This window comes from Acomys russatus, chromosome 10 (assembly GCF_903995435.1).
Source record: "Acomys russatus chromosome 10, mAcoRus1.1, whole genome shotgun sequence".
In the NCBI taxonomy this organism is placed as follows: domain Eukaryota; kingdom Metazoa; phylum Chordata; class Mammalia; order Rodentia; family Muridae; genus Acomys; species Acomys russatus.
The window spans coordinates 38176378-38187268 of record NC_067146.1 but is presented as its reverse complement, the minus strand read 5'-3'; the positions used below and the strand labels follow the sequence as shown (position 1 = coordinate 38187268).

Sequence of the window (10891 nt, the reverse complement as noted above, 5' to 3'; positions counted from 1 at the left end):
TTTGTCAAGTAGAAGAACCTGTCCCGTGAAGAATTTCAACTTTTCTCTCTGATTGCAAAATGTGAACTCCCCACCCTAGGCCACACTGGACACCTAACACCAGCGCTTCCAGCATCCTAGGCAGCCAACCACTCTCCTGCTTGAAAGCTTTTCAACACTCTGCACGTTGCCTTATTTGTTTCTGTAACTTTCCAGCTAGGCCACTGAAGTACAAAAGTTGTAAAAATCTGGGAATTTAGGCTACATCGACCGGTCTTATTTTTTGCAAAAAGTGCTCAGCTTTCAACTCTCTGCCAAGCACATCCCTCAGAACGCATCCCACCTCCATGCATACACCTCCGCCCCACACAGGCACTTATTGAGCAAGAGCCGTCAGTACAAGATTTAAGTGCATACCTTGATCTCAAGACACTGGTTTCCTTTGTCTCCCAGCTGCACTCCCGCAGACTATCCTTTGGGAAAGTTTGGCTTTCCCAGCTTCCGTAGGCCCCGCCCCTAGCAACACTCTGGCTTGTGTTAACAACTGGAGCTCGCCCGGCGCCTCCGTCCGCGCGTGGGCAGTGGCGGCAGCTGGATGTCAGCTAAGATGCTGTGGCGGGGCCACGGCCCGACGTTCGGGAGTCTTTCTCCTCCCTAGCTCAGGTCGCACTGCGCGTTTTCTGCCACGGCTCGTGGGTCCTGCGGCTGCGAGCACACCTAGGAGCGCAGGTTCCCACCTCCAGCCATGTCCACTGCGGAGGCCTTGGCCGTGGCGGACGTCGTCGAGCCCAGTGACAGGACGAAGTCCGGCAGTCCCCGCATGATCCCAGTGTTCGGGGCGGTGATCCGGGATGACGACATGCAGGTACTTTCGGGCTATGCCGCGGGAGCGGGGAAGGGCGCGAGGCTCCGGAACAACCGCGTGGAATGAGAACCAGAGTAGGATTCGGGAGCCTGTGGGACGGAGATAACGATAGCAGAGCTGGTCCCTGGAGGACAGCGAGGGGGCTGGCTGTCGTCAACCAACCTGTCTGGGGACTCTAGCCGCGCGGTCCTCCTGAAAAAACTATCTGCTGTTTTGTAGAGTGGCTACGAAGGGAACGAATCGTTCTTAGTGACGTTTGATTTGATAACTAGATCACTTTTTGTGACGAGATTTTGTCTATAAATCCGTTATAACGTAGCATTCCCTGGGTTTATTTCCTGTAGTTTTCTGCTGTTGAAAGCTTGTGTTCACTGGTAGGCAGGTGCTATTGGAAAGCTGGGGACAAAATTTATTTTCTTTATAGTGTTTATTTTTGGTTTGCAAAGCTTTTTTTTTTTAAAGTTGGGTTGAGGAACCCCTCTGCTTTGCCCCACACTAATGGTGTGGGGGCCACTGTGGGAATTCCTGCTGAGGTTTCACAAGTCTCTAGCTGCGTCAGGAACTCAGTCTCCTGCGTTCACACCCTGGAGCCTTGGAGAGTTACTTTGGAGCAGCCAGTTGACTGGGACTCCTTCTGTGGGAATTGGGTTGAGCTCTCTGAGGACAGGCACACATTTACGCAACAGCCTGCAGAGAAACGGTACTTTTACATAAAGACACGGTGCCCGGGGAATTTACCTAATCAGGTTTGTGGAGGTATTTCTGTACAGGATCAGAAAAGTGTAAGCAACCACATCTCTCCACTCCCTGGGCTCCAAGGAAGCTCAGAACTGCCACTATACTCCTAGGCAGTAAGCAGAACTAAAAAGTAGGTGAGTTTGGCTCTCATTCTTTTATTTGGGCAAAGATTACATGAGATGTAGTCAGACAAATGGGATTACTGAGAGATACTTTCAATGGATCGTTGCAAAAAACAAAAAAGTCTGTAACATAGGCAGTAACATAGCTATGTGTGTCTTCTGTTTGTACATGTCTCTCGTATTCACATTTTTAGAAAGTACTGAGGCAGGGGGTGGGGGAAAGGCAATTTCTACCTAAATAAGTGAAATAGAAAACAATTCAGAGTTAGGAGAAATCTCAGAGTTAGGAAAAATCTCTCGGATGTTTTGCTTGTGGTTGCTTTTACAAATACATGACTTTAAATCCACCAGGAATTAACTGGAGCCACTCAGTTTCTTAACTCACTGTGGGGCCTCGTGTTCCTAGTAATACTTAAGATGATAACCTTTAGCCTTCTGCTCACTTCAGCAGAGAAAGACCTTTGGACATTTAATGCTCCCAGTCCGTTCAAAGCATTCCACTTTTGCTTGTACTTGAGACAGCCTAAGCCACTCCGCCAGCTGTGAAATCAAAGGTAAATGCTGATACTAATGGACACTATGATAGTCCCGATGTTGACTGTATTCAACTGAAGGCCCGGAGACTGCTCCGCAGATATGGGTGCTAGGTAGCCTGACTTCTATACCCAAAATCCACATTAGAAGGAGAATTGACAGCTTCTCTCACCTCCACACCCACCTCCCCATACTAAATAAATAAAAATAAACCCCTTAAAAAATGCTTAAACAAATAGTGTACATGGAAAAATTATATAGTGCCAAATATTCAGTTTCACCATCATTCTTTATTCAGGGAGGCAACTAAGGTCTGCAATATTATTTGTCATTAAAACTCATGGAGTATATGACATTTTAAAGTAGTAGCTAAAGATTTCCTGCTATGCAGATGCTATTTTTTTTTTTCCTACCTACGCTTTTAAGGGCTGTTTCATTATAGACCTAAATTTGAAGTATTTGGAGAAATTGGCTTTTGAATGTTGTTACTTAGGAACAGAAAAGATATGCAGGATATTTTGTACATGTCCGTGCGCGCGTGTGCGTGTGTGTTTGGAAGCATTGGAGGGGTGTGCATGCTGCAGCACCTGTGTGGAGGCCAGAGGACAGCTTGCAGGAAGGAGTTAGTCTCCCGCCAGCAGGTCGGTCCCAGGTATTGAACTTGTGTTATCATTTGGAAACAAGTCCCTTTACACACTGAACCACGTCTCCAGCTCTTTTTTTGTACATTTTAAAGTGCATACACTTCACTTATACAAGTAGTAGTGTTAGTCAGAATTAAAAGAAAAAAAAAAAGCTTTGTTGGAGACAATAGTTAATTTAAGTCCTCTCCAAATCATCCCCAAAATGTATTTCAGAATGTTATATCTTCCTAACCTTAAAACTGGATTATGGAAATGTAGATTGTAAGTCTGAAGGCAGTAGTAAACACGGAAAATAGTTGTTTAAGAGTTTGGATTTTTAATTGTGTTCTTTTTTTTTTTTTTTTTTTTCTTGTTGTGATTTTCATAGATATTCTAATTTTATTTTTATAAGAATTTTAACTCTGCCCACAATAATGATTATTAAAGCTTTCAGAAAACAGCAATTTTTAAAAACATTTCAAAACAATAGACTCCTACTTGAATTTGGTGATTGTTTTCTTTATTTTGTTTGGTGAAGTTGCTTTCCTTTTCTAAGTGAGAGAGATTCATGACCTTCTAGAGTTATTTAAAGGAAGATTTGTGAAGCATTGAACACCATGCCCATCATACTGTAAGGATCCATGTGATTATTATTGATGGCTCTAATCATGGCTTTTCCTTTCCACTTTTGTCCTTATTCAACTCCGATGTTTACAGGGTGACTAAACCTTTATGAGGTCTAGTGCTGTGAGGTTCCTTTCCTAGAACCAATCTCAGGGCTCTTAGCCCTGTTCATCCACCAGAAGGTAGTGATCTTAGACAATACAGGTGAGTCCTTGTTTTCTGAGAGAGGGGATAAGAGTAGCAGTGCAGTAGTCCTTGATGGAGTGGAAATCAGGAGCACCTGATTACCCTTTGTCTCTTTCGGATCCAGCTCAGTGCTGTCCTCCCTCATCCTAAAGAATCACAAAGCCCTTTAAAGCAGAGCTTCTCAAACTCAGTGTGCATAAAGAAGACGAGATCTTACGAAGGTGCAGATTTCATTCTGCAGCTCTGGGGTGGGCCTTTGTGTTCTCCTCCTCAGCAGATGACCAGGGAACGCTGGTGCTGTTAGCTGAGGGACCAGTGTCCCACTCTGAATAGCAAGCACCTCTTAATGCATTACAGTGACAGGATGGTATAAACAAATTAGTTTCATAACTAATTCCTGGAAAGCTTGCCAGGAATAGTTTCCTGCATTTGAAAATGACAAAACAATAGCAATGAGACAAATTTCCAGCCCTCCCCCAACTAGACCAGGCAGGGTTATATTATTTTTAAAAAGTAAGGGGCTCCAAATGGGTTTCAGAAGACCTTCTTGCTTTCCGTTTATTTCAACAGTCCCGGATTGTCAGCCTCTTCGCCTAGCCATTGGTTCACATCTGCCCAAGTCTACCATTTCACACTTCGTTCCTCCTCCCTTAGACACACCTTCGGCTCCTTTCAGGGTCCTGTTGCTTACTGAAGCTAAGAAAATGGCCTCTAAAATTACTTACCTTCTCCAGCTTTCCCCTGCCTTATGAAAGCAGCCTGTACTTGCTGAGTAGTCCTAAATGACCATCACCATCTTCTGGGAAAGCTTTTGGGAAACACTGGCCACAGCTGGGCCCCACTGCACATTTAATCAGCTATAATCTCCAGTGTGGGCCTTAAAGTGTGTCCCCTCAAGTGCCACCCAAGCACCAGAATCATCGAGCTGCTGCTGGCTAAGCTCCATCTCTGTATCTGGAGCTGATGCTGGGCTTGACCTCACCTCAGTGAAGACAAGATCTTCCTAGTCTTTTTCTGCAGCATTTTAGTGTAATTCCCAGTGCAATGCCTAAGCACACAGGAAGTGGTATTAGTTTGAGTGCCTGGCCTCTTCTCTTCTTGTGGATTTCTCTAATCACACCCTCTCTTCCTTCAGGCACTGACGTTCTTCCAACAGCATGTGTTTCCCATGTAATTTTACCCTCATCTATCTATCTCTGCAGGAATGGAATAGTTTTAGCTTTGCATCAGGCAACTTTTTACCCAGTTATAGCTTATTTTATGTTAGTCGTTGCTTCATTTTTAGATGGTGTCCATTAGATTCTGTGTTCCTGTGCCTTTGCCCGAGCTCCTCTCCTCAGGGCTCAGTCCTAGCTTATAAGCAATTCTGTGCTTCTCTGACCTTCTGGCTTCTCCTAAAGTTTTCGAAGTGCTGCAGCCACAGCCTTAGCACTTGCTGTGCTCACTGCATGGGCTTTTGCCCTTCCTTCACCACAGCTTATTCCTTGCCTCCTCTAAGACTTTGCTGAAATGGTACCCTCTCCGAGAGTCAGTCCTTCACTGACTGCTGGCTGTGCAAGCCACTACTTTATGACCATTTAATGTTCCACGGCACATTGTCATCCTCCACTGGGCAATAGAACTTACTGATTTAATGTCTCTCATAGCAAAGTCATAGCAAAATCTGCCAGTGTATTTTGTCTTTTATTTTCATATCTTCAGCATCTAGAACAATGTGGACAGTCGATTTTGTGGTTGTGATTAGTTGTCTGATTTACCCCAGACTTTCGGTTACGACCTTGAGCCTATGATTCAGAAGCCGGTACCCAGGTTCCATCAACTGTCTGGATGCTCACACCATTCTGCAGCTGAAAATTATAAGCCTTGTTAGTCACAATGGAAAATGTGGTCCTTAGTCAGCAGCATGATGTCACTGGAAACCTGTGAAAGAGCTCATCCTCAGCCCCAACACAGACCTCTAGCCAGCACTGTCTGGCATATATGATTCCTCAAGGTGGATGCTCCTCCTCATCTTTCCCCTACTTTCCCTCTGCATCCAGTCACTTAGTAGATCTTGCAGCCTCAGCCTCCTGGATGCCTTAAGTTCATTTACTGAGGTCTGTATCAGTTGCTAAAGTTACACACTGGTTTTCTACCTCCAATGTAGTTCTCTCTTAATTAGGTCACCACACTGCAGAAAAAGTAATCATTTTATTATTGCATTCTTCTGGCTAAGTCATATGGAAGACTACTCCAGTCAGACAATTCAATGTAAACTTGCTGTTAGGAGGGAGTCATGCAGCATTGTTTACTTTTGGCAGAGAATGCAAGACTGGCACAAGAGCTTGATAGGGAGGGTGTGTTGTGATGCTTGGAGGTGGTTGCCATGGAGAAGCGTGAGCTGGGCTAGTAACCTCAGTGGGAGCCATGATTGTGTGCTTTATGCTGATGCTTCCTTTTCGTTTTCTCTGATTGGAACAGAGTTGAAATCAGGTGGAAGTCATTGGCCACACTTTGACTTTTTGAACAGATTTCTGCAGATGTTATGGTACATCTTCAAGGATAGCTGTGGAATTTTCAGGTCGGGCCTGAATTCAAGCTGGACTCTATAAGTAATAGTCAACACACAAATCTGGTCATTGTCCATTTATATATTCAGTCTCAAAACCTTCAGTGGCTACCAAAGATCAGGACAATGTGCCCGTCATACCTGAGACATAGGACCTGACATTTAAAACTCATGGAAGGCTAGCAAAGTACAAGGGGAAAACTCAGAAAAAGTAATTTATAGAGAGCAACATGAGGCAATAGCGTGAGATAAATACAAAAGAGACTCTTACTGTTTTCTATTTCTTGTGAAGGGTTATTTGGGGAAGGGAAACTGGATTTAAAAAAATAACATGTACCAAGTTTTCATTTCAATACCTTTGTCTAACCCTTAAAAGAAAGTATTTCACAAATTGTAACACAAAAGGCTACTCTACCTGCCTATAGTTATATCTGTATTCATAAAATCTGAAAACATAGGAGTTTGCAAAGAGAAAGAGAAAGCTGAAGTAACCATAGGGGACGACCATTATTAAACTATTCAAATTATTAATAGAAACTATTAAAGTTCTGTTTACCAAACTGTTAATGGTAAATTTAACAATTTAATAGTTATGTTTATCAATTGGGAGACTCTCTAAGACCCCACCACTGGGTGAGGAGCTTTTGGCAATTGATGGCTGCTATGGGCCTGAGAGTCACTTTGCTTTGAGAAGTGGCCACTGGCAGGTTGCCCATGTCCAACTTGATAATGTCATAGCCATGTACATGTGGGTGGCTTTAACTGGACTCAGTATGTTATAATAAAAGAAGAGGGGGCTGAGAAGGTAGAGAGAGGGAGTGAGTACAGATATGATTAAGATGCCTTATATACATCTATGGAAAATTTAAAGACATGTATGGGGTTTTGGAAGGGATGGGGGGGGTGTGTGCTTAACTTAATTTCTTTGTTCTCGTGCTGTGGAGTGATGTCGCTGTGCTGTGTGTTTCCAGGGTATTTTCAAGCCAATGGACCTCAATCGTATCATCAAACTCCTTGAAGAGGATGATAAGGTGAGTAACCTTGAGAAGAAGTTATTGCTACGTCACTTAGAAACTCATATTCCCCTGAACAGTGATGGGCATCCCGTCCAATGTAAGTCCTGTTCATCTCTATGTGTTGAAATCTTTTCCCACAGTGTTTGTTTTATATTCAAGGAATTTGAATTTAGGATGAGAACCAATTTGTTTTCATAAGAGGCTCAAACACACCCAGGTTGACTATAATCAGAAGGATCTGCAAGAGTAGAGAAAGGACTGTCTATTCTAGGTAATACTTCAGGAGTAGAGAGAGCCATCTATCCTGCCAATAATTCTTGCCAAATAGGACTGGAGAAGAGATATGGTAGCAAAAGGACGTGAATGAACTAATAGAAAATTTCTAATCTGAGTCAGGACATGTAATATAGTTATGCAGATAAATAGATGACTTGTCTTGAGGAAAATGTCAAGAATACAAAGAAAGTAATATTTCTTATTTAAGGACTCAAAACTGTATAGGGGAAAGATATAACTGCGTATACACACATGTTCATACACACCACTCTCCTACTGTTACCCCAGAATTGGTAAGTACTTCAGAGATAGCATCCACTCAAGAATCACCTATACTCATTTTCAAAGATGAATGCACATTTTTAATAAATAGAAAACAGATCATCTCAGAGATAGCCACCCCTCCAAAAAAAAAAATAACATCCTATGATCAGTAAACACAAACATTTAGCTATTGTTTTAACATTTTCAGTCTCTACTTCTTTGCACAGAAGAAAAATAAAAACTATCAAGAATAATGTATTTTTTGATGACTGATTTTTATGACATTTAAATATGTAAATTGCAAATCTATTCACATTAGGAAAATAAAACACAACTATGAGTAGTTCCTATTAGTTGGTTTTGTTTTTGTTTTAAGGTGCAGTGGAAAAATATAGACGATGCCAGTGCTTTTCATGAACAGTTTCATTTGAAATGGGGCAGAGGCAGGGGAGATAGTGCATTGGGTAAAGGCATTTGCTATCAAACCCAACTATTTGAGTTTAATCCCTAGAACCACATGGTAGAAGAAGAAGACAAACCCCTGAATATTGTCCACTGATGTCCTTACATGTGCCATAGGATGCATGAATGTGTGCCCAATCTCATATAAAAGAAATTTTAAAATGTAGACACAAACACACACAAAATAAATGAAAGCAAGATGAAATGGAAGAACATATCATGGTTTGGGGTTCTGTTTTTGTTGATATATGAGTTTTGAGAACACATTACTATGTGGATGTTTATTAACTGTACTCAAAATCTATATGATTCAGTGAACTTCTATACAGTCAGAATTGGCATTCAGAACAGAAGCTGTGAGGCTTCGCATAGAATTTTGTTTCCGTTTTTAGTATATTTTATCCATCACCAGAAGAACAAACTCTATTACTGGAGAAACAATTTGCTTTATTTCCTCTTGATAGCTCATGTCCATTACTGCATTCAGTTCTTCCTTATCCCCTCATATTTAGCCTTTCTTGTTCTCTTTTCTTTCTTTTTGTTGGTTTGGTTTGGTTTGGTTTGGGGTTTTGGTTTTTCAAGACAAGGTTTCTCTGGTGCCCTGGCTGTCCTGGACTCACTTTGTAGACCAGGCTGGCCTTGAACTCACAGAGATCCACCTGCCCCTGTCTCCTTGAGTGCTGGGATTACAGATGTCCACCACCTCGCCTGGTTTTGTTCTCTTTTCTTTATGTGATACTGTACCCAAATATGCATTTGTTTTTTTATATAACAATTACTTAGTATTTTTAATGTGTCAATACACAGAATGAACTTTTAAAACTCTTAACCAATTTAATAACACAAAGGAATTAATAGACTATTTGTTTTAGGATGACTCAGAAGAAAAACAACTTAGTTACATCAAGAAACTTGTACACTGTTATCAGAATGGATTTGTATCCTTCCTGTATATGTGTGTTTATTTCATTCATGTGTAAACACTAGAAAATGGACTAGATTCCTTCCTATGGCCATGGTAACAAGGAGTCACAAACCATGTAAGGTTATTATTGGATAGTTCTAGAGAGTAAAAGCTTAGTTCACCTCACTTGGCTAATGTCAAGGTGTCAGCAAAGACTGGTACATCTGAAGAGTCCGGAGGTGGCGAGGGGGCTCATTTCCTTGACTTTCCACCCCGCTTCCTGCATGTCATTGGTTTGTAAACTGGTATCATGCCCCTGGTATAGCATTTCATCCACTTGTCTCTGACACTCCTAAAGAGTCCTAGTACTTACAGCTGAACATGTCTGGATAATCTAGTACAACATTCCTGTCTTCGTTTACTTTTTTCCTATGACAAAGCACCTTAACCAAAAGCAACTTGAGGGTGAATGGGTTTGCTTCAGATTACAGTTTACAGGCCATCGTGGAGGGGATTCAAGCAGGAACTCAAAGCAGGAACCTAGAGGGGAAAACTGACACAGAGGTCATGAAGGAACACTGCTCACTGGCTTGCTCCTCATGCCTTGCTCAGTTACCTTTCTTGTATGCCTCAGCACCACATGCTTAGAGGTCACATCACCCACAGTGGCCTGTGCCCTCCCAGATCAATCATTAATCAAGAAAATGCCACACAGACTTGCCTGCAGACCAGTTCATGGCAGCAGTTCCTTAGTTGTGGCTCCTTATTCACTGGTGATGCTAGCTTGTCTCAAGTGTACCCTTTACCCCATGTCTGCTTTCTTCTCCTCTTTTGGTGTTTTGTTCTGCACTTTAGAGACATGAGCTGCATGCCAAATTTCATTCTGTGTGCTGACATAAGTCAGATTCACAAGAGCCTCTCCCACCTGATAAAGACCATATTCACCTAGGGCTCAGGAAAGCCACATGAGGTCCCTACTAAATCAGCCTTTTCTAAGCAGCATTGAACATATTTCTATCTGGCCTAGTGAACCAGGCATTAAATAACACTTGACACCCACTTCCCTCAGCAGTGCTTGTCTGTTGTCTTCCAATCCCCGGTATTCATGGGCGCTTGAAACAGCGCTAATCCCTAATAGTTCATGAGTCAGTCCACCAGAAACTGGTTCTTCTCACCTTGCCTCAGAGGATGCAGCTTATTTCTCAGAGAAGAATAGCTACATTACCCAGCTTCTGCACATCCACACTGCTCAGATTGAACCCATCCATGCCCACACCCCATAATCCTGTGAGCCACACTCTGACAAGCTGCCTTTGCTTATGTAAAAGGGTTTCCCAATGGAAGCAGTTCAGGTGCTGGGAATTACATGGTATCACAGGTTCTTTCTACTGGGCCTTCGTGAAGACTCCTGTCTCCATGTTGAGTGATGGGTTTTTCCTTCTCTATTAAAGGTCAACCCTGAAGGAAGTCTTCTATCATGTCGACCATGATCTCTTCCTTGCTGTTCATTGTTAAAGTATGTTAAATCACGGATTTCCCCCTTCTGTATTGAAGGTCAGACCCAAAGGATGTCTTCCATCACTTTGGCTGTGTCCTTTCTCACTATCCATTTTTAAGGCCCCTATCTGTATGTTGAATCATGGCTTTCCACTTCATCTCTATTACAGCTCAGACCTGAGAGGTACCATTTATCATTTCTGATTCATTCTTGTCCTCATCATTGTTGGCTTCTTGCCACAATTTCTGATTT

At 42.4% G+C, this 10891-nt stretch overlaps 1 protein-coding gene across 1 annotated transcript in view; it reads left to right on the top strand.

The window, feature by feature from the left end:
* Positions 1 to 503: 503 nt before the first annotated feature.
* Cfap69 (cilia and flagella associated protein 69) overlaps positions 504 to 10891 on the top strand; it is a 51845-nt gene continuing 41457 nt past the window's right edge. The window contains exons 1-3 of the mRNA XM_051152024.1: positions 504 to 844; positions 7191 to 7250; positions 9110 to 9175. Coding sequence (XP_051007981.1) covers positions 725 to 844; positions 7191 to 7250; positions 9110 to 9175 — 246 coding nt within the window. The 5' untranslated portion in view covers positions 504 to 724. The remainder of the gene's footprint in view (positions 845 to 7190; positions 7251 to 9109; positions 9176 to 10891) is intronic.